At 47.5% G+C, this 23,074-nt stretch overlaps 1 protein-coding gene across 1 annotated transcript in view; it reads right to left on the bottom strand.

The window, feature by feature from the left end:
• garre1 (granule associated Rac and RHOG effector 1) overlaps positions 1 to 23,074 on the bottom strand; it is a 43,879-nt gene that overhangs the window by 2,174 nt on the left and 18,631 nt on the right. Inside the window, exons 3-13 of the mRNA XM_080843763.1 lie at positions 17,842 to 18,063; positions 11,085 to 11,225; positions 10,487 to 10,582; positions 10,001 to 10,162; positions 7,984 to 8,142; positions 5,126 to 5,223; positions 4,644 to 4,769; positions 3,147 to 4,246; positions 1,441 to 1,606; positions 946 to 1,083; positions 142 to 220 (exon numbers count right to left, since the gene is read on the bottom strand). Coding sequence (XP_080699889.1) covers positions 142 to 220; positions 946 to 1,083; positions 1,441 to 1,606; positions 3,147 to 4,246; positions 4,644 to 4,769; positions 5,126 to 5,223; positions 7,984 to 8,142; positions 10,001 to 10,162; positions 10,487 to 10,582; positions 11,085 to 11,225; positions 17,842 to 18,063 — 2,487 coding nt within the window. The remainder of the gene's footprint in view (positions 1 to 141; positions 221 to 945; positions 1,084 to 1,440; positions 1,607 to 3,146; positions 4,247 to 4,643; positions 4,770 to 5,125; positions 5,224 to 7,983; positions 8,143 to 10,000; positions 10,163 to 10,486; positions 10,583 to 11,084; positions 11,226 to 17,841; positions 18,064 to 23,074) is intronic.

Genomic DNA, 23,074 nt, shown 5'->3' with positions numbered 1-23,074 from the left:
CCTTTACCCAAAACAGAAATGAAGAAATGGAACACTACAGACATGTTGACCATTGACACTGAGACAGAAATGCAGAAATGAACATGTGAGAAACAGACGCGCATGTGTGTGGGTGCCGTCGCAGAGGTCTTGCTCCCTTACCTGGCAGCTGTCGTCTGTAGTGTGGTGCAGAGGAGGAGAGGGCAGCGTGCACACCTCCTGCTCCCCACAGCTGTGTTTCCTGGGCACAGACGGGCAAAAGGTAAAGGCAGAGTTAATAAACCCCTCAACTTGTCCTCTCAGCTGCTACCCAACAGACAGCAGTTGGACTCAGTGCAGTTGCTACAGCAGACACGGTGATCAAGGTGCGCGTAGGTGTGCAGACACTTTCCCACGCGGATGCCATGTATGAGTGCAAAACAGTAACGACTGCACCAGTTGTAAATGGCTTCCCTCTCAATGAACACAGAGGCACGGCTGGGTACTGTTTCCTATTACTCACGTTTTGCACAAAGCCATAGGCCAAATGACAAACTGGTTGGACAAGCCCACGGGTGCTAATGAACTAATGACCCATCCACTCCAGATGTCTTAATGGAGGCGAGTAGTGCACATACCATGTAGTTACTTAGTTACTGCCTTCGGCTCATCTTACAAGAAATCATAAAATACGAGCCCGCAAATAGTCTCTGCTGTGCAGATCCTGTCTGGTAACTTAATCATCTTTCGTCTTTCATTAATGCTGTATTTGTATCAGCATGTGTTATCAGTCATATTAATAGGGCTGGTTTGTTTCATACATGAATTATCATTATATTCCTCATCAAGTAGTTTACCTCATAAAAGCATGCTTGTGTGTTCCATTTAGTTTGAAAACTAGCCAAAAATGTATTATTCTGACTAATGTGGTCAACGTGTGTGGCAACAGCAGCAGGTTTGTGTCTGTGATGCGTCAGATGGCCGTACCTCCTCTGCTTAACAGCAGCCACCAGGTCAGGGCCAGAGAACATGGAGAACAGGCTGTCCCCATTGGCCGAGGAGGCCTCGTCACTGGAGCTGGCCGAGTCGCCCTGATTGGCCTGCCAGCTGCTGTTCACCGCATCCCTGGTAGAGACACACAAGATTATCAGCATCTCACACTCCCTCAGCAACACGGTCTTAAATCATGCCCGTGTTCCTGCGGGGCTACATGTTCGCTGTTTAGTAGTAATTGTTTGTGGGTGTGAGGAGAATCAGTGTGCAAGTCACTAAGTGTAACGTGTGTGTGTGTTTGTGTGTGTGTGTGTGTGTGTGTGTGTGTGAGACAGAGAGAGAAAGGGAGGGAGGGAGGAGTATCTGTGTGCAAGACACTCAGTGTAACGTGTGTTTGTGTTTGAGAGAGAGAGAGAGGGAGGGAAGGGTATCTGTGTGCAAGACCCTGTCGTCTGTTTTGGTGGAGAGGGCGCCCTCTGGTGGACTCACCCCTCACTGTAGTACTCGGGGTGCGGCCAGGTGCGATGAGTCTCGTCCGCTAGGGGCCAGTTGCCACGGGCGTTGCCTGGGCGGCGGATGTGCTGCGCCTGGCGTTTCTGCTGCATGGCTTGGTTGACCCCAGCGACGTAGCGGGCAAATTCTGGGTCCGAGCCCACTGGCCATGGAGAAGAGGAGGATGAGAGAATGAGACTGGCGTTTGCATTCTGACACACTCAGCTGTTCTCCCACACAGCACTCAGGCCACACACACACACGCATACACACACACACACACAAAGACACACAGAGACTGTCTACCACAGCAGAAACACACAATGGGCCACCAGGCGGCCAGGCACAATGGCCTCTGCTGGAATAAAGAGCTCCACTGGAGAAACAGACCCTGACACATTCTGTGTTCAGCAGAAAGGGCCAAACCAATACACACACACACACACACACACACACACACACACACACACACACACACACACACACACACACACACACACACACACACACACACACACACACACAGAGAGCTAAACACCAAAACATGGTCTCCCCTCTCAATCCAGGGTCGTTAAAGGTTCTTACTGGTCTGTGGTATCATGGCAACCGTTGTTTCAATGTCTGTTAAATCTATGGAAGGGTAAGTGTTGATCAGATAGCCAACTTTGCCGCTCAAAACATCCAGAGGATCCACAAATGATGTGCCATGTTTGAGGACAACCTAGATAAATCAGGAGGAAACCGAGCCAAGGTCTCTACGCTCTCCTGATCAGATGAGCCCAAGTGCAGAGGCTCTTTCTGGCAGACTTGAATCAAAGCAGGCGACAGCACCATCAGAGAAAACAATGGTCTGGCCCCAGTCTGCCGGTCCCTTGGGGCCCCCATAAGGGCCTCGCTAATGACTGCAGGGACCCAGGGGGAGCGCGGGGGCACAGAGTGCAGGGCCACGTAGGGGACCTGGAGCTGCTCTCGCTCGCCTCAGTCGTCAGGGTGAAAAGATGCAGTCAGCAGAGCTCACCGGCCTGCTGCTGATTCAGGTCTTCACATGCGCCCACGGCCCCACGAGAAACCAACACACAGACATCCAGGCACACATGGACATATGTGCGCGCACACACGCACACACACACACACACACACACACACACATCTAGGCACGCATGGACATATGTGCGCACACACACACACACATCTAGGCACGCATGGACATATGTGCCCGTACAAACACACACACACACACACACACACACACACACACATATATATATATATATATATATATGAACAAACACACACACACACACACACACACGACAACATGTATATCACACGCACAAACACAGACATCTATCCAGAAAAATATAAATAAACACATTCAGGCACACAAGAAACTACAAAGCATGCACAGAACACTCATCAAGGCTGTGCACCATCATAAGACTGTACACAAAATGATGGGAGACCCATGAAGAACGGGGGCGAGGTGTTCTGCCGATAGAGTTCTTACGCTTTCAGTTGACAGCAACAACATTGGGTAAATTGGCAGGGCCATCTGAATTAAACGGTGAGAACTCTACTAATTTAGCACTTTAAGCCATCTACATTCTTAATACACTGGCAATTATTCTTTAGGCCCCTCACAGCTATTGTCTTTACGCTGACTTCCTGTATGTGTGACCCCTGACTGCGGCGTGGTAACTGACCTGCGGGGTCGAAGGGCAGCGTGTCTCCCAGCACGTTGAAGACGGCCGACTCGCTCTGCTCACGGTTGGGCCAGGTGTTGTTGCGCGGGCCCTGCGGCTTGTTGCCCAGCATCTCAGACATCATGCTGTCCATGTAGGGGCTCCCCACCAGCCCCAGGCTGTAGAGGTCCGAGCTCAGGTCGGGCAGCCCCGGGGCCCCCCACTGCCCCAGAGGCCCCATCGGGGACAGGCCTCCTGGGGGGCCCTGTGGTGGGGGCTGGGGGCTGGAGCCCCCAAGCCACTTGCTGGGGACTCTCTGCTGAGGCAGAGGCTGCCCTGGGAGCTGAGGAGAGGCCTGCTGCTGTTGCTGCTGTTGTTGTTGCTGCTGCTGCTGCTGGGCCTGCTGCTGCTGCTGCAGCTGGCTGATGGGCTGCAGGAGGTGCTGATAATACTGCAAGGCCTGCTGGGAAGGCTGTGGAGGCTGGGGCTGCTGTGGTGGTGGTGGCTGAGGTGGTTGCTGCTGCGGCGGCTGTTGTGGTTGTTGCGGCTGAGGTGGTTTGGGAACAGAGAGCTGGTGCTGCGGCTGCTGCTGCTGGGGCGGCAGGGGCTGGAGGGCTTGCTGCAGTGCATGCTGGGAGCCGGCCGGCAGGGGCTTGATGTCGGCGGCAGCGGCGCCAGAGGAGGGCACGGAGTTCCTGCGCTTGACCAGAGGCGAGGCCTGCTGGGACTTGCCCATGTTGAACCCTGAGAGGAAGTCGATGACGTCCTGCATCTCCTGGTCGGTAGGTAGGTTCATGCCCTGGTCGTCAGGGCCCGCCCCATTGGCCAGGGGACCCAGGGTGGGGTCTTGGGGGCAGGAGAGGCCCCCCAGCTGGAGCAGACTGTGCAGCCGGCCGTCGGGGCCGGGGGCTTTGGGGGGCTTGTCATCAGGGCTGCGGGACGGGGTGTTGGGGATGGAGGCGGCCTTGCGGGTGAACTTGGAGGTCAACTTGGAGATGGTCCTGGGGAGGCCACCGCCACTGGACGCCTTGGAGCCGTTGCCAGACGGCAGGTCAACGTGGGAACAATAGTCAGGGCTCTCGCGCTGCAGCTGAATCTGGATGATGGGAAGAGCCTGCTCCCTATAAAGAGACAGACACACAGCAAGAGCACACACTCTTAACATACAGGACATTTACAGGGTGTCTCTGTGTGTGTCTCTGTGTGTGTCTCTGTGTGTGTCTCTGTGTGTGTCTCTGTGTGTGTCTCTGTGTGTGTCTCTGTGTGTGTCTCTGTGTGTGTCTCTGTGTGTGTCTCTGTGTGTGTCTCTGTGTGTGTCTCTGTGTGTGTCTCTGTGTGTGTCTCTGTGTGTGTCTCTGTGTGTGTCTCTGTGTGTGTCTCTGTGTGTGTCTCTGTGTGTGTCTCTGTGTGTGTCTCTGTGTGTGTCTCTGTGTGTGTCTCTGTGTGTGTCTCTGTGTGTGTCTCTGTGTGTGTCTCTGTGTCTACTCCTACTACATGTACATGTAGTGCACCACTGACTTGCGCTCCTTCCAGCGGTTGAGGTCGTAGACGGCGGTGTAGAGCACGTCCACCAGGCCCAGCGTCTTCTCTGGGTCCAGGCTGCGCTGCAGCAGAGACATGGTGGCCGGGTCCTCTTTCAGACACCTGAGGGGCGCAGCACCACACAGTTCATCAGTGGCCCATCGACACACAACAGCACGCCGCTGCAAGCAGGCCAAAACAGGCCAGTACTCCTCCATTCAACACTATTCATAATAACACACTTCTAATACTGCTAGTCCTGAATGTAGGAGTAGACAGAACAAACTGGAAGGCTGTGAAATGAGGAACATGACTACCATGGCGTTACAGAATGAATAGTATGGGTTCATTCTTAAAGCAGAATGATCGTCCACACACTCGATTTATAGCTCCCAAACACAAATCACGTGCAATGCTGCACCTGTACGGGTGTTCATCGACACTGAGGTCTACGTGTGTGAAGTCTACGTGCTCCTTACCATGTTGAAGGCACCTGGACAACCACTTTGGAGCCCTCCAGGGTAATTTGGGGTGCGTAGGCCTCTCTGTTCTCAATCTGAGCAGTGTCCACCACCACCTATGCATTTATACACACACACACACACACACACACACACACACACACACACACACACACACACACACACACAGAAATAAACACAATGAGGAAGAGGGTGGTGGAGGAAAACAGATCGAGCAAGCTGCATCAGCAGACATCATCTAAGAGTGACGACAAGGACGCATCTCAGGAAACACATTCACTCCTGTGTGACCAACCAGTCACTGTCAGCCCATCCTCCAACATGAACAAAACAAATCCCAAACAACCTCCTACACACGACAGTGAGCTGAACATAACGCACATGCGTCTGACCTGACTGGGTACCATCTGCCTACTTTGTTCCAATTATAAAAATCATTTACGTTAATGGGTTAGCTGTTGCTAGGAGAACCCCCCCCCCTCCCTGGCAACAGTCTCCAGGTCTGGCCTAACAGAGGAAGTTGTGCAGTTCTGTGACAGAGGCCAGGCATGGCACACCTCCCGCACTCACAGAACTACTGCCGGTGGGGAAGCAACTTCCTGTCTAACAGGATGCAGGCCCATTGTTATTTTTAGAGCAGGTGTATCCTCGCAACCCTGACACTACACAGGGCGGCGCACCAAACACACGCACAAAAACACACACAACCTCACAGACGTAAGCGAACACACAGGACATCAGGGCCACTCTGACTCAGAAGCTACACAAGGTCACAGGATTAGGGCTGGGAACAGAGACTCGGAGATAAATGTTCCATCAGTTTCCATTTCCTCTTTAATACAGGCCAGAGGAAAAAACATCCAAACTCACTCTATTTTTTTTGTAAATGTTCCTTTAACAAACATATCACTGTAGTTCTTGTTAACACAAAATAAACCTTTATTGTTCAGGTTTTTTCTTTTCTTTTTGCTGTTTCTGCTTTAACAGTTTCCATGACTTTCCAAGTGAGCCAGCAGAGTTGATATGCAGCATGTCTGTCTTCGCACTGGAGGACTGAGGGTGGCTTTACACGACAACGCTCCCGGGTGAAACCGACAAAATATTTTATCAGATGTGCCTTTTGTTTAGACGGCGACAGCGTTTTTGGGACTTAAAAACGCAAAAAAATGAACCCACCCTCCAGAGTGGAAATCTTAAAAACGCTCCACCGTCGCGTTCCCGTCTAAAGGGTTGAAAACGCAAAAGTGTGCTCTGAGCTGCTCATGCTGGCTATCCTCGCATACGCGTTGACATCATATCCATGTGCAGTACAGCCAAACAACAACAAACATGTTGGATTATTTCCATCAGTAGGAGATTCAAGCTGCTTTGATATCTATCCAGGAGTCATTTCAGCAAATAAGCCGAGTAATCACAGATAAAACAGAACAGAGAAGGCGCATTAATTACACTAGGTCTCATAGCTTGTCTGTTCTATCCCTTGTAGTCTACGTCGCTTTGGCCAAAGGCGTCTGCTAAATGACTAAATGTAAATGTACACAAACACTGCAAATGTAAGTGAATGAATAAATAAATAAGCACCCAATTGCGTTAAAATAGCCATAGTGGAATAGAATGGACACATATACATCCTGCAGTACCTCCACGTCTGCACCGTTAAGTTCAATTTCACACACTTTTGCGTCACCGTCTGCATGCAGATTTCCACCCAAAGACTCTCGTCTAAACGCGAAATAAAAAGTGGGAATGCAACGCCACTTTTGCGGTTTGCGTCTAGATCGTTGTCGTGTAAAGCTAGCCTGAGTGCGGTGTGAGAGAATGACACTCCCAAACATCACAGGCACTGTTCGTCTCCCCCTAAGCCTTACCCATGACTCCCACTCCCGCTGACAGAGGGAGTCTGACTGCTCACGTAAACAATCCAACATTCAAGATATCTGCACACATAAATAGAAGAAAAGGCTGTGCAAACAAACACACACACAGGGCACAACCACATCAGGTACAAACGCACTCAAGTATGCACAAACACACAGCCGGCCACCCCCTCCATCCTCTCCCTCACACACAGGAATCTCATTCCAACTAAAGGTGAGTTCACGTTAGTAACCCCCGATCCCCCCCGCACGTAACCCTGTGCCCTGTCCAGATGTTGCCGGAATGTTCCTTGCAGGAGGTTGCTGATGCCGCGGCCTCTCTGCTCCCTCCCCAGCTGTGCAAAGAGCGGCACAAAGCCTCTCGTCTCCATTACACGCCCCCCTCCCTGCCCCATCACTGCCGCTTCCTCTCGGAGGCCGTAAAGCTCAAGGGCGGCAGAGCCCCAAACAGAGCTAAATGTGCTTTAGGAGTGCTTCAGCCTTGGTGAGGCACACAGCCGAGATGCCCCATTCATAAAACACGCGCACACACACACACACACACACACACACACACACACACACCCTTCTGCAGATTGAACCCACTAGAGAAAATGATGGTGGCAGAAGTCAGGGAGATCTGGCTTTCAGCTCACACACAGTCTGCCATAAAAGCAAAAATAGCTGTTAGGGGGACTAGGTTCCTGTACCTTGTTAATCCCAGGCTGTTGATGAGAAAACTGCACCGTTTTAAAGCTTTTCAACATCTTTGCCTGCCTGTCGGTTTTTGTATGTGCATGACTCACTGTATTTTTCTGTTTGCTATTTTACCGTAATGTCTATCTCTGTATCTACTTTGTGTTAGGGTCTCAGTGATGAAGACATCTCCCTTCCTCTACCTAAACATCTTTTTTTCACCATCTCTGGTGCTGGTCTTTGGTGGTATGTGGTGGTATGGGTCTGGTTGTGGTGCTGGTCGGTGGTGGCGTGTTTACTCACCAGGCCGGCCTGGCCAAACAGCAGCTGCACGGCAGTCTTGCAGGCTCCTCTCCAGCTGGAGGGGCACACCTGGTTCAGCACGTCCGTCACGGGCGACTCATCCCGCACGCTCACGCCATTCTGCCCCACCGCCTCCTTAATCAGCTGCAGCACTGTATGCTGAAGACGACACACACACACACACCAGAGCTTAACCATCTGATAACTTACCTGTGGACAGATCAATAGTCCTGTTTCATGCAGAACCAGCAGTGTGGAACTCATCGAGGCGTTACACCTACTATTCTGGTAAAGGCTCAAACGCTCACATTTAGACATGACCATAATATTATAAGAACATTCAGACATGACAACAACATCATTAGAACAAGTTCTCCGGACTGGAGTTAGGTATTATATTACTGTACTAGGTCACTAAAATTTAACTTGGAAAACACGCTTCAATCCTTTTAGTCATTTGTCTGTCTGGGGTTTAACATAAGACTGTTTTTCTGAAATCACAGGAGTTAATGCCCTCTGAGAGAACTCATACTACTTGTTAAGTCACACTGGAGTAAACTGAAAGAAAACACATTTCAAGAAAAAGTCCCTCGTGTGCTCATATGAATCTTTGTGTTCGTAATGGGATTTTTATTTCTTCTAATAAAGTCCTAATCAAGGGTAACTTTAAACCTGAGCACCATAAAGTAAACGTCTTCACTGTGTTACTGTTCTAACCTCCAATAGTGAGTACGAGGAAAACGCCGCTCCATAAACTCCTTGTTTTTAATACTTAAAAGCCATGAAGACCTTGTTATTCAGCCACAAAATCCCTTTTTCACATTAGCGATGACTAACCGTCAGACCAAACTTTCAACATTTCGCCACGCTCGTTACTGTTCTGAGCAGTAAGCGGGCGCTCTGGCTTTTCCCAGAAAGTGACTACATGGGCGAGGAATGCACAGTGAAGCCCAACTCCAGCTCCCCTGGTGCTCACGTGCACGGCTGCTGCTCTTGCTGGAGGACTTGGTCTGCTCCGCTCGACTCCTGGAGTCTGGAGCCGTTTGTGCACAGTACCCGTTTACTTACGCCCCAAAGAGACAGACAGACAGACAGACAGACAGACAGACAGACAGACAGAGAGACAGACAGACAGACAGACAGACAGACAGACAGACAGACAGAGCGAAAGAGAGGGAGAAACAGAGAGATATAGAGACAGATAGACAGAGAGAGATAGAGAAAGAAAGAGAGAGAGAGAGAGAGAGAGAAGGCGAGAAAGAGGGGAGAGAGCAGTTCTGTAAACACAGCCTGTGGGGGCCAGCCTGCTCATCGCTCGCACGCTCTGCTCTAAACAAGCCCTCATGGGTGGAGCCCAGCCAGGACCAGGCCTCGAAGGAGGGGGGGGGTCACAGATCAACCCAGCAGAGTGAATCACTGGCCTTTCATCTCAGCATGGGTCTATGGGATGGTTTTGCGCCGGCAGCTGAATGAGTCCCACGTATTGATCAAATGTGGTCTGGCATGACCGCAACTGTAAACAGACTGCTCTCGTTCTTCTCATCATCACACTTAACTACAACTGCTGACTGGCGGAAATCTGAAACGCCGTCTCTTGGTCTCTGCCATCTTGTTCGAGTGGTTGACACAGCTTGCTTTGCGGTGGAGCCAGCTCAACTAACCTAACTTGAAAGAAGTCATGTGAACAACAAGCTAGATCTCCCTCACCATACAGGCAAGAGGAGGTCGGAGCAAAGAGCTTAACACAGAACGCAGAGGACAGAAGGGAGGAGATGGTGATGAGACATTAGTAAAACTACACAGGATATCACTGGCTCAGTATATGGCTGCTACGTGACTCAGTATATCTGGACTGTCTGAGAGTCCTGTGCAGCCCTGCTCGCTCCATGGTTGAGGGGATGGAGAGAGGGATGGCGGTGCGGAAATAAAAGGAGGGATGGATGATGGAGGGATGGAGGATGCTCGGCACAGACAGGCCGAGGGAGGATTAGAGAAGAGGGGAGGGGAGGTTGTCTACCATTTTGATCTTGAGGTTGTCAGTGGCGGACTCGTTGAAGGAGACGCCCTTGAGGAAGTGCGAGCCGATATGCACAGGGATGGTGGGCAGCTCACACTGGATGGGCTGGGAGGTGGTCTGCATCCGGCCCGCCTGCTGGGCCTCCGCCTCACTGCAGCAACCCTGCACACACACACACACACACACACACACACACACACACAGCAGTTTAATTAAAGAGCACTACACATAGCAATACAGCATGAACAAATGCAATTACCAACCAACTCAGTCTTATAAACAAATGCAATCTGATGAACTGTCCAGTCTGATTAGGTCTGCAAAGAGGAGAGTGGGGGAGGGGAGGGGAGAGGAGAGGAGAGGAGGGGCAAAACCAGAGACACGTGACGAGAGATGACCGGTGAGAAGAGAGGAGCGTTAAGAGGGGGGGAGCGGAGAGGACAGTTGAGGGGAGGGAAAGAGAAGGGGAGAGGGACACCCACGTACCTGCAGAGCTGCTTCAGCTGATTTGGGGTTCAGGTGGAAGCCGGCCTTCAGGGCATACTCACTGTGGCCAAGGCTGTCCAGCGAGACTTTATATGCCTACACACACACACACACACACACACACAAACACACACACAGTCAGTCAGTCAGTCAGTGATAAACACATTTACTTGTGTACATGGTTGTTAAAAAAGACAAACAGGCCAGCACAAATACACCACCATTTTGCAACGCACAAACACACCATTAAAAAATAATAATAAACCTCTCTATGATTTTGGTGTTGGTGGGTAGTATGTGTGTTTGTGTGTGTGTGTGTGTGTGTATGTGTCTTTGGGTTGAGTGGAAGGGGGCTGCAAGTGAGATACCAGTAGTAGTGGTGTCAGCTGAAAGCTAGCTGAAGACTGTGTGTGTATGTGGTGTGGTCAGGTACGATGGTGTTTGGGTGTGTATGTGTGTGTGTGTGTGTGTGTGTGTGTGTGTGTGTATGTGTGTGTGTGTGTGTGTGTGTGTGGGTGCGGGTGCGGGTGCGTGTGTGCATGTGCATGTGCATGTGTGTGCGCGCCTGTGTGTGTGTGTGTGTGTGTGTTGTACTGACCTGCAGTGCGCTGTCAATCTTGAGGTTGAGTTCCTTAAGCTGGTGCTCGGGGAGGCTGGAGCCGTGGGAGCAGAAGAGCTGCTGTACCTGTAGCCCCGACAGGCAGCCGTCCCTGCCACGCTCACGCAGACGAGCGGTGGCCTGGACACACACACACACACACACACACACACACACACAGTCAGACTATACACCCCTATAGACAGGCAAATCAGACACATGGAGCCAATCAGAAGGATGCCCCAACACATTCAAATGGCAGACACAGTAAAAGAGAGAGAGAGAGGGGGGGGGGGGAGGGAGAGAGAGAGGGAGGGAGAGAGAGAGAGAGAGAGAGAACGAGAGGGAGGGAGGAAGAGAGCGAGAGAGAGAGACAGAAGAGAGGAACAGAGAAGACGCATAGAGAGTGAGAGGCCTGATGTTCAACCATCAACTGGTTGAGGGAAATAACAGCAAATAATAGGAACACAGGCCATGCCCTCTCTGTTCACAATGACCTTCACTAAGCAGTTAATATTCACACACACTGCCAAATATGGACAGATGTTAGGTCTTCGGCAAATGTCGTGTTTTTAGTTTTATGAAATGGAAAGTGGAGAGACAAACGCCGACAGCCTTTAGCGTCAACATTTCACTGTGTGCACAGTACTAGGCACAGTCAACTTACACATGAACCCAGAGACAGATGGTCAAATCAATTGCACTATTGTCTTTGCAGTCACGACTTTCACTCACTCATGTCCATAAAAACACATCAGAAAAACATCCTTTTATCAAACTAATACACAATCCACCTTTTTAAAAGCCAGTCAAGTACAGGAGTGGGGATGGAGAAGAAACAAGGACGAGTGTAACTGACTGCATCAATTAACTGTAAATACCCTCTGCTTTTTGACAGAACATTTCACTGTTTTATTCAAAGCGTTTTGTGATAATCCAACCCTTTCTTTGTGACAATTAGGCCTTTTTTTTTTTTATACTTTATTTTTAAAGAAACAAAGATACAATGAGACATACATATATACATACAAACATGGAAACAAAAGGTTGGTCACCTATACATGTATACTGCTGGTATAATGAAGAAAATAAATGTCAGTTTACACAGTAACAGATCAGTGGTGATTCTGTGAGGTCACAAACACAATCCATTTTACCCAATATTGCAGAAATTTATCAAGCCTTAGATTCAGGGAAAAAGTCATTCTCTCCATATTTTGAACATCATTAACAATATCAATCCAGTCAGTCTCTGTTGGAGGTTCGGCCTGTAGCCATTTACGTGTTACAGCCTTCTTGCTGGCTGCTAGTAATATCTTTAACAAGTATTTGTCTTGCACCACTAGGTCGACTGCGATATTGCCCAAATAGATTGTAGAAAAGGAACAGTCAAACCCATCTCCAAAGACAGTCTGTATTATTTGTATTACCCCCTGCCAGTATGGCTGAATGGCTGGGCAGCTCCAAAATATATGAAAATGATCTGCCAGCTGTTCTCCACATTTCCTCCAACACAGACCCATTCCTGCCTCCCCTGTTTGTGCACATTTTAATTTGGGGGTTATGAAGTATCTAAGCAGATTCCGCCAACAGAATTCCCTCCAGAGGCCTGAGCTGGTGGAAGTGGACTGCACAGAGCACATATTTAACCAGTCCTCCTCTGAAATGACAAGGCCAGATTCTTTCTCCCATTTTAATCTAACCTTATCTGTTGAGTGTTTTCTACTGGATTGAATACTTGAGTATAATCTTGAAACAAGTTTCCTGTTGTCCGTAAATTTATACATGTTAATAAATATGTCAACTAAACTGGCATCACCTGTCTCCTTGGATTTAATCTCCTTATTAAAGTAGGTCCTGGTTTGTAAATACCTAAAGAAATCGAGTTTTTCTAAACCATACTTCTCTGAAATTTTCTGAAAACTCTCCAGTTCTCCCTTTGATAAGATTGAACAGTAAGAAGTGATGCCAATCCTATGCCAATATTTAAACCTCCCATCGATCCTCGCCGGCATAAAGTCCGGGTCAAAAGCGATCCATCTCAACAGTCTAGACCGTCTTTCAAGTAGTGGTGATTTACATTCCTTAAACCAGATTCTAAGAGGAACTGTAGTCCATTGATTTAAACTTTTAACATGCTGCCCAAACAAAATTTTGCTTCCTAATATGGATTGCAGCGGTATATCTAGCTGTGAAGTTTCCAAGTCTTTCCATTTTGCTATATACATTGGGTTACAGCAACATGCTAGTGGTCTTAATTGTGCCGCCTTGTAGTAGTCTGTCAAACATGGTAATGATCTACCCCCTTTTTCTTTAGGAAGTTGCAATGTTTTAAATTGAATTCTTGGTCTTCTACCCCCCCATATGAATCTTGATATCCACTTATCCCATTCATTAAATTGTTGCAGTGGTACTATAACTGGTAGGGATTGAAAAAAATACAAAAGTCGGGGGAGTACATTCATTTTTATTGTTTCTATTCTATTATGCATATCTAAAGGCAGTTGGGACCACCTGTCCATATCTGCCTTGATGTTTTTACTTATGGGGCCATAATTGCTATCATATATTTTGGAAATGTCTTTTGGTATTTTAATTCCCAGATACTTAATGTCTGATGAGGTCCATTTGAAATTAAATCTATTTAGTATGTCTTTTTGAGGGGAGTAGTTATAACTTAGAGTTTGTGTTTTTTGCACGTTTAATTTATATCCAGAGTAAGTTCCAAAATCTTTTAGCAGGGACATGAGTCTAGGAATGCTGACCTCTGGTGTTGTAATAAAGAGCAAAACATCATCTGCATATAGACAAATCTTCTGCTCTACGCCTCTAACCATGACTCCTTTTATCACTTCGTCATCCCTAATTAACTGTGCCAGGGGCTCTATAAATAAAGCAAAGAGGGCGGGACTTAGGGGGCAGCCTTGGCGACAGCCTCTCTCCAAGTTGACAACCTGAGAGAGGTGTCCATTAATCTTTATTCTGGCGTTTGGTGAGGTGTATAGAGTTCTTATGCAGTTAATAAAATCATCCTTGAAGCCAAATCTTCTCAACGCCAAGTACAGATATTTCCAGCGAACCGAATCGAACGCCTTTTCCGCATCTAAACTAATCACTGTGGTTCCAATATTCCCCTTATTCACATGATCGATAACGTGTAGCACCCGCCTAATGTTATCTTGTGTCTGTCTTTCACGCACAAAGCCAGTTTGGTCTGGGTCCACTAGTTCTGCTATTATATGCTCTAACCTTTTCACTAAAATTGACGTATACAATTTGTAGTCTATATTGAGTACAGAAATTGGCCTATATGCGCTACATTCTTTTCTGTCCTTCCCCTCTTTAGGAATAACCGAAATGATTGCCTCTCTCCATGAACTTGGTGGATCACATTTTTTAAGTGTATAGTTGAAGCAATCAAAAAGCAAAGGCACTATTTCCTTCTTGAAGGCCTTGTACCACGAGGCGGGGAGCCCATCAGTTCCCGGCACTTTCTGAGCTTTTAATCTAGAAATTGCTTTCCCTATTTCTTCCATTGTAATCTCTGCCATCAGGGCTTTATTCTGTTCTTCACCTATAGAGGGTAGATCTAATGACTCCAGAAATGAATGAATTTGCTGAGGGCTGGTTGTATTTGGTTCCTTATATAAGTCTCTATAGTAATTTTCAAAAATATGTTCAATATCCTCTAATTTATGGCATAATTTTTTTGATACAGGGTCCCTAATTTCATATATAGAGCTGTCTGCTTGTTGTTTCCTTAACCTCCATCCCAGAAGCTTCAGGGCCCTTGGTCCATTTTCATAATATCTCTGCTTTGCAAATTTGGCTTTTTTCTCTAATTCTTCCTCACATAGTTCGTTTATTTCTTTTCTGACATTTCTTATTTGGTTTAGAATACAAGGTTCATTACTTTCGATGTGTTCCCTCTCTAAAACTTTAAGATTCTCTTCTAAATCAGACAGCTTTTTATATCTTTCCTTCTTCCTGTGTGAGGTCAATGCTATACATTTTCCTCTGATCACTGCTTTTGCAGCGTCCCACAGAACACTTGGCGATACTTCCCCATTATTGTTATTGTCCATATAATCTTTAAATTCCTTCTGTATTTGTTCCTTGCAAGTCATGTCATTCAAGATGCTTGTATTAAGTCGCCAAAGCATGTTTTTCTTTTTATTGTCCAGGTGCACAGTTAAATAAACAGCTGAGTGGTCAGATATGTCTCTGACTCCTATCCTACAATCTTTAAGTCTGTGTCTGTCTGAGTTGTAAGTAAAAAAGTAGTCAATTCTTGAGTATACACCTTTACTTGCTGAATAGAATGTGAATTGTTTTTCTTTTGGGTGGAAATCCCTCCATACATCGATCAGCCCTAGCTCAATCAGCATTTTTTTTGTCATCCTGGCACTAGGAGTTAGTCTCTTAAATGTATTAGAGGAGTCATGTTTAGGTTGTAGCTGAATGTTCCAATCTCCCCCGCATATTAAAACACCAGAGGCCTCAGAAGCTATCAAATCAAAAATTTCCCTGATAAAAGAATGGTCCTGCCCTGGTGGATTATACACATTGACTAATGTTACCTCTTTCTGGTCAAGATATCCTTTAACAAAGACATATCGACCCTCCTTGTCACAGAATTTAGAGACCAGTTGGAAATTCACTCTGTTAGAAATTAGTATCGCTACTCCTCTCCTTTTCCCTTTCTTATAAGACGAGTGAAAAGTATTTTTAAAACCCAGTTTTTTTAACTTTTCATGTTCCATGTCGTTAAGATGGGTCTCCTGCCAAAACATTACATGCAGCCTTTCCTTTTTCATCTTTGCAATTACCTTATCCCTCTTAATTGGATTGTGTAAACCGTTTACATTTAGGGTAATCACCCTATATTCCTGACATTGCATTTAAACCCACAGTTAAGAAAGTAGTTATGAACCTTTGGTGACCAACCATGAACTTTTCGTGAGCCATAACATGAACTCAACAAGTGAATACAAGACAAAACAAACAAACATAAACTCAGGTTGACCTCCACTTTGAAGTAGAGAACCACTTCTTTTTTTGGGGGGAGTAGTCTAGTTAGTCCCCAGGGCCCCCCTACAGTGCCTATAGTACCCCTAACTAATGGGTGTATTTTGTGCACTTTGTGTCTTGAACCAGAACCCTTACCCAGAATCGGTCTACTATATTCACTAAATAGGCTATAAGGGCAAGTCAATGTAATTCAAAGGAAAAAAATAAAATGATATTACGTTCAGTATGTGAGAAAAAAAAAAATATATATATATATATATATGATAATAATAATAATTCCTCTTAGTAGGGTGGACGAACTTGAAATCGAAGCAACAGATTTTTACGCTAACATAACAAGGACATACAGTTTCAATCCTTAAAGCATTACGTTAATAAGTGTCCTTGACTGGGCAGTAATCTCGCTTACCCGAATCCTTGCCGTTTAATATAAGTATTCGTGTGCCAGTCAGTTACCTCCTGAACCCCCTGACTCTCTATCATGACCGGCGAAAACCTTGCAGCTTCTCCTTAATTCGCTCTTGACGGCTCTGTCGGCTGGGTGCAGCTCCAGCTCGCTGCCATGTCCTCCCCATCCTTTCAGGCAGCGCAACCCCACCAGCCGACTTCTCAAACTCCACAGAGATTCCCCTGGTCCTTAAATCCCGTGCCGCTTCTGCTGCGCTCCCATAGGTTATCGGCCCACCGTCGAAGAAAACTCGTAGCTTGGCTGGCGGTGGTGTTTGGAATCGTATTCCTTTTTCACGGAGAATTCTCCTTATTTGAGCATACTCCTTCCTCTTTGCCAAAGTTTCAGCGGGATAGTCGTGGTCGAAGTAGATCCTCCTATCGTTGAGGTAGACCTCCTTCTTCTTCCATGCAGAGTGTAGCACCAGTTCTTTAGTTTTAAACTCCTGGAAGTATGCGATCACTGACCTGGGCTGCGCATCATTAGGTGGCCGGGGGCCGAGCGCTCTATGGCATCGCTGTATATCAAGTTCAGTTTCGGCGAGGGGCTCCAACTCTTTTTTAATAAAATGATCAATAAACTGTTGAATATTGCTTCCCTCAGCCCCCTCTGGGATGCCATAAATGCGAAGATTGTTCCGCCTCGAGCGTGCTTCCATGTCCGTAAGCTTCATCTGTAAACGTTCCTGAGTTTGTAGGGAGCTACTCAACGCCTCCTTGAAGTCAGCATTCCACTCTTCCAGGTCGGCTATGCGCGTCTCTGCTTCACTCACCCTGTCAGTTGTAGCTTTGAGGTCGGTTACCACTTCGCCCAGCTTCTGTTTAAGTTCCTCTCGTACCACTGTTAGCTCCTTTTTCAAATCTTCTCTTATTCTGGTTTGGAAGTTGCCCAATTCGGACTTCATCTCCCTGGCCATATTTCGTATGTCTTCCCGTATAGCGGAGATGTTGCCATCCATGTCCACCGTAACGGTATTTTGGCTGCGTCCGGCAGGGCCTTCTCGATGTTCGTCCATGCTGGCCCCTTCAGTCGCTGTTTTATCATTTTTGTCGACTTTCCCTTGCGGCTTGCCCTTGGTCTTCTTGTTTTTTTCCCCTTCATTCATTATTGAGCACAAATTTAAAGTCAAAAGTATTTAAATTGGGGAATAAACTCCGACCGACCGGGAGGTTTTGTTTATGCGACCGTTCGCTTAAGTGTCATCGCTGGAACTCCCGACAATTAGGCCTTTTTATGAAACATTTAAAACGTTGACACGCCATCTGGCACTAGCCTTACCTCACAGGCTGCTCTCCATGAGCGGCAGGCTTCGTCCAGCTCGCTGAGGGGGGTGTGTCCGGGGGTGGAGTTCTGGGGACAGGTGCTGTTGGCGTGGCGCTCCTGCGCCTGGGACAGCGCCTCCGCCAGGCACGACTGCGCAGCCGGCTGCACCTTCTGCAACGCCTGCGACAGGAACTGGAAGTGGACCTGCATAACCGTCAGGAAACATCTGCCCAGCACCTGCACACACAACAGAAAAACACAATTTGAATAAATATTGACACAGCAAGGCAGAGGCATATTGGAGAACTCAGAATACCGAGAACCCTGTGTGCGTGCGTGTGCGTGTGCGTGTGCGTGTGCGTGTGCGTGTGCGTGTGTCTGTTCATAGCTCACCTAATTATCAGTCACTTTATCAGTATAACAAGTAGAACAAGATCCACTCTACTGCTCGTTTGCATATACAAAGCCTCTGCGACAACAAGCTCTGCCTCCATTTATCCCTGCCTCTGTTAAAGTGTGTGTGTGTGTGTGTGTGTGTGTGTGTGTCCCAACTCTTCTCGGAGTTTGTTTACCCATAAACAAGTTGTGTGCCGACCCTAAGCCTGTTGCACATCATCTTGGGCAAATCAGAGTTCCTGAGTGGAGTCACATGAAACTGCAGCAGCATCAATGCGCTGCTTCATTCCCCCTGTGCTATTTCTGGCCAGGGACAGTAACCGTCACAGTCACACCAGCCCCGACACCAACCCAGAGTAGATCAGGGCCCGGGTCAGACACGCGGCAGAACCAGTTCCAGGTGGGGACAGAGGCAGCTGCGGTGCAGTGTGGCTGGATCACAAAGGGGCGACACCAGTGCATCTGTCTGCTTAATCACCACACACCCCCCCCCCCACACCCCACCCCTGCACCGACCTGCCCCAGACCCACCCCAGACTCAGGCCTCAGGCCTTGGGCAGAACACATGGAGACCAGGTAGACTAATATGCCAAGTGAATAGCAGGCTCTGCTGAGGGTTAGTCAGAGCGCTGTGCTGCAGCGGCCGGGTGATATTACTTAGCTGCAGGAAGCTCCAGAAACGGAAAGGGGATTTGCATGGTTGAGGGATTGATTCAGCTAAATGTTACATTTTGTGTGATGACACACTACATTGGGACTACATGCTTAGTGTGTTCGGAATATATTACCTTCAGTTGTCCATTAACGGTTGAAGTGGCTATAAATGTCAATGCCAAAATGGTTGGACAGACAGATTTCCCCCATTTAAAAAAAAAGTCATTGAGTACTGATAGTGACCATCAGATGACTATGCACATCAATTCAACATCTTTCTACTCCATTTAATCTGCACACCTATGCAGTAAAGCATACACTTGGGTGCATGTGTTTGCCTTGCAAACCTTATTCATCATGTTTTCTTAAGACTGACGGTGCACATTCAAAAGGTGGCCATCAGTGGCACATCCGTAGTTAACTGCTGGGTCTCTCAGTCGCCTCCAGTCCAGAACACTGCTGAGTGGACTGTCTGCACAGGAACAAGTCAGAAGTCACGGCGTCTTCTCTCTCCCAGGCAGACACACACACAAGCACTCTCTCTCTCCCTTACAGACACAGACACACTCTACCTTTGTCTTTCTTTCTCCCTCTAACACAACGCTCTCTCTCTCTCTCTCAATTTCAAATGGCTTTATTGGCATGAATGCGCGATACATTGTTGCCAAAGCACTCAATACAACAATATTAATAGCAGATAACAGCAACATTAGTGATAATACTGATAACAACAACACACACACACACACACACACACACACACACACACACACACACACACACACACACACACACACACACACACACACACACACACACACACACACACACACACACACACACACACTCTCTCTCTCTCTCTCTCTCTGTTCAGCACTCCACTCTTTTGTCCTTAATAGGAAAGCAGAGACTGGGCCATGAATCATCAGATCCACAGAGTCAAGGCCAGAATGCCATCACCTCAGGACACAAAGCCAACACACACTTCACCTGCTGCTACTGCTGGCCAGCACACTCAGTCAGCTCCAACAGCAACAAATATCATTCCTGCTTTTCTGCAGTGGGGAGTGCGGAAGCTTTACACAGAGATGCTGACTGACACACACACACACACACACACAGTTGTGTGGTTAAGATTTTAAAAACGGAGGTGACACAACCATGGTCATATGCTGTTGTGAGGTGCCACAGAAACAAGAATGTAGCCTGTGACTGTGAGCACACACACAAACAGCACTACACTCACAGGTGAAATTACCACACACACACACACACACACACACACACACACACACACACACACACACACACCCTCTGCATTCAGGGTTGGGCCTTGAGTTTCAGGTATGTGCTGGAAATACCTTAGGGCTAAACAGAGAGACAGAAATATGCTGCCCTGTTCTCAAGGCAGACGGGAAAAACCAGAGGCCAGGCCATCCTCATTCCTCAGTGGCTCACACACACACACACACACACACACACACACACACACACACACACACACACAAAGCTGTGGCATATCAGAGGTAGTTTGTGAAAATGTATTGAGACAGTTAGCTGGCCATCAACCTCCACATCTCATCAAAGGCAGAGGTCACCAAACACAGACCTGCCCTCAAGTTGAAATCCTCTGGGAGATGAGACGGGAGACATGAGACCGGAGACATGAGACATGGGACTCTACTCCACTGGCTGGCTGGCTGGCTGGCTGGCTTCCTTTCAACCCCTTGCTCACGCGGTCTCCCACTGTGACTAACGATTCATCGTTTCTCTGTCACAGTCCCGCTCACACTCAACCCGTCTAACTCCATCTCACTTTGACCCTCACACTCATGTGTTCATTTCTCAGCCTCACACTGTTTCTCTCCTACTCCCTTATTACTCTTTCTTTATCTCTCTCTCTCTCTCTCTCTTTCTCTCTCTCTTTCTCACTCACTCACTCACTCACTCACTCACTCACTCACTCACTCACTCACTCACTCACTCACTCACTCACTCACTCACTCACTCACTCACTCACTCACTCACTCACTCACTCACTCACTCACTCACTCACTCACTCACTCACTCACTCACTCACTCACTCACTCACTCACTCTCACTCCATCTTTCCTCCTCTCACTCAGTCACTAAGTAACACTCTCACTCATCCAATCACTTAGTTAACCTCTCACAGTCCTTTTAACTCAACACCATCTTTCTCTCTCTGTCTCTCACGTACTCATCTCCCTGTCTCTCCCTCTTACTCACTCACTCATTTGGTTACAGTCTCCTTCCCTCCTTCCAACTTGCTCTCACCATCTCTCTCTCTCTCCCTCTCTCTCTCTCTCTCTCTCTCATTCCAACTTGCTCTCACCATCTCTCTCAGTGTCTCCATGAGTCCAAAGGCTCACACACAGCCCTCTAATAAAGCCTGACCTTCTCAGGCATATTTGGCAGCCAGTACCCTCAGAGCAGCAAGCTAGGCGGACTGTGATAAAAAAAAAAAAAAAACACACATTTTTGTTTTCCTCTCTGTCTGGTCTTTTGGATTTCTTGGCAATGGGGTGAAAAGAAATGGGGGAAAATAAAAAAAAATAAAAAAGGAAGCAGCAGCAGAAAAAAAAACATCCATTTCTTCACAACATCTCTCTCTCCACATACCACAGTTCCCACAACACGGCGCGTCGGCTAAATTTATCTGATGAAGCGGGGGGTCTGATCTCCCTCACTGCCTCACACCCTCTGAGCGTCACATAACCACTCTGGCTGAACAACACAACTGCCCCCCTACACACACACCCACCAATCCAGGACCCCCACTGTACTTAATCAGTAGGAGGAAATACCAGTGAGGAGAGAGTAAAGAGAAGGGTGTCGAAAAGAAATCTGTCCAGGGAATCCAGCGCTTATAAATGTCAATTGAGCAAAAAATCCCAGCAGGTCTCTTGCTCAACAACGACGGTGGGACGTCGCGGTAGTGTTCTCGTTGGCTTCTGGGAGTGTTTTCATGACCACACGGACCTACTTTCACAGTCAGAGTAACAGACTTGTGTGTCAAGAAACGATTGTGTCCCAAAAAAAAAGACACCCAAAAAAACACCGGAGAAGCTGATGGTTAGGAAATCGATCAAAGGTCTTTAGAAATGCAATCCACCCACAGGCTTGCATTCAACATTGGCCTCCTTGTCCATCCTGGCCTAAACATCGACATCTCTAGCCTGCCAAAGCCTCTGCACGCTGATGTGACACAACAGCACCTGGAAGAACCGTAAACACGCAAGCGCAGTACCCAGCACTGGGTTTCCAGCAGTCCTGCTTCTTGGCATCATTAGGCCCGGGGAGGAAGGGAGGAAAACCCTGGCAGATGAATGTGACGCTCCGGGCTGCTCTAAATCGGCCTCTGGTGTGTGGCCAGCGCTCCGGCTGTTTGTCTCTGCAGTTCGCTGGGACCCCTTTACTACTACGGCTGGGTTTGCCCCTCACCACAGCGCCACAGAGAGGGGCAGAATTAGGGATTGTGGTTGGAGGAGTCTTTCCTGTTCCACACACAGGCGGCCACATCCAGAGCCCTTTTCCACTTCTGCTCCCACTCCTACATGTCTGGGCCTTTGCCGCCGTCTAACACTACATTTACACAGTAAGGACAATACAGTAATGCAAGCTTCTAAAAATAACCAGACTGCACTTCATGCAGACAACTTCATAATACATACAGTACCTTGCGTAAGTATTCACCCCCTTGGATGTTTTACCCTTTTATGGCTTTTATAAATCAGTCATGGTCAATATAAGTTGGCTTTTTGGACAAAAAAATTCACAAAATAGCTCTCTTTAATGTCAAAGTGAAAATATATTTCTACACAGTCATGTAAATTAAATACAAATATGTAATGAAAATAAGTGATTGCATAAGTATTCACCCCCTTTATCACCCCCTTTATATAGACTGACCTAATTCAACAGAGGTCCAGCCAATTGGTGCTAGAAGTCTCACAATTAGTGATATGGGGATCAGTGTGCAGTAAATGTGTCTCAAGTGATTGTACACCTGTGTCTGGAAGGTCTATTCACTGGTCAGTAATCAGTATTCCTGGCTACTGTTACAACATGAAGACCACAGATCACCCTAAGAAACTCAGAGAAAAGGTTATTGAAAAGTACAGGTCAGGGGAAGGATACAAAAAAATGTCCAAGGCACTAAACATCCCCTGGAATT

Source organism: Sprattus sprattus (assembly GCF_963457725.1).
Source record: "Sprattus sprattus genome assembly, chromosome: 8".
NCBI classification, from domain to species: Eukaryota; Metazoa; Chordata; class Actinopteri; order Clupeiformes; family Clupeidae; genus Sprattus; species Sprattus sprattus.
Note: the sequence above shows the minus strand (reverse complement) of the source record. Positions and strands in the feature narration are given on the sequence as shown.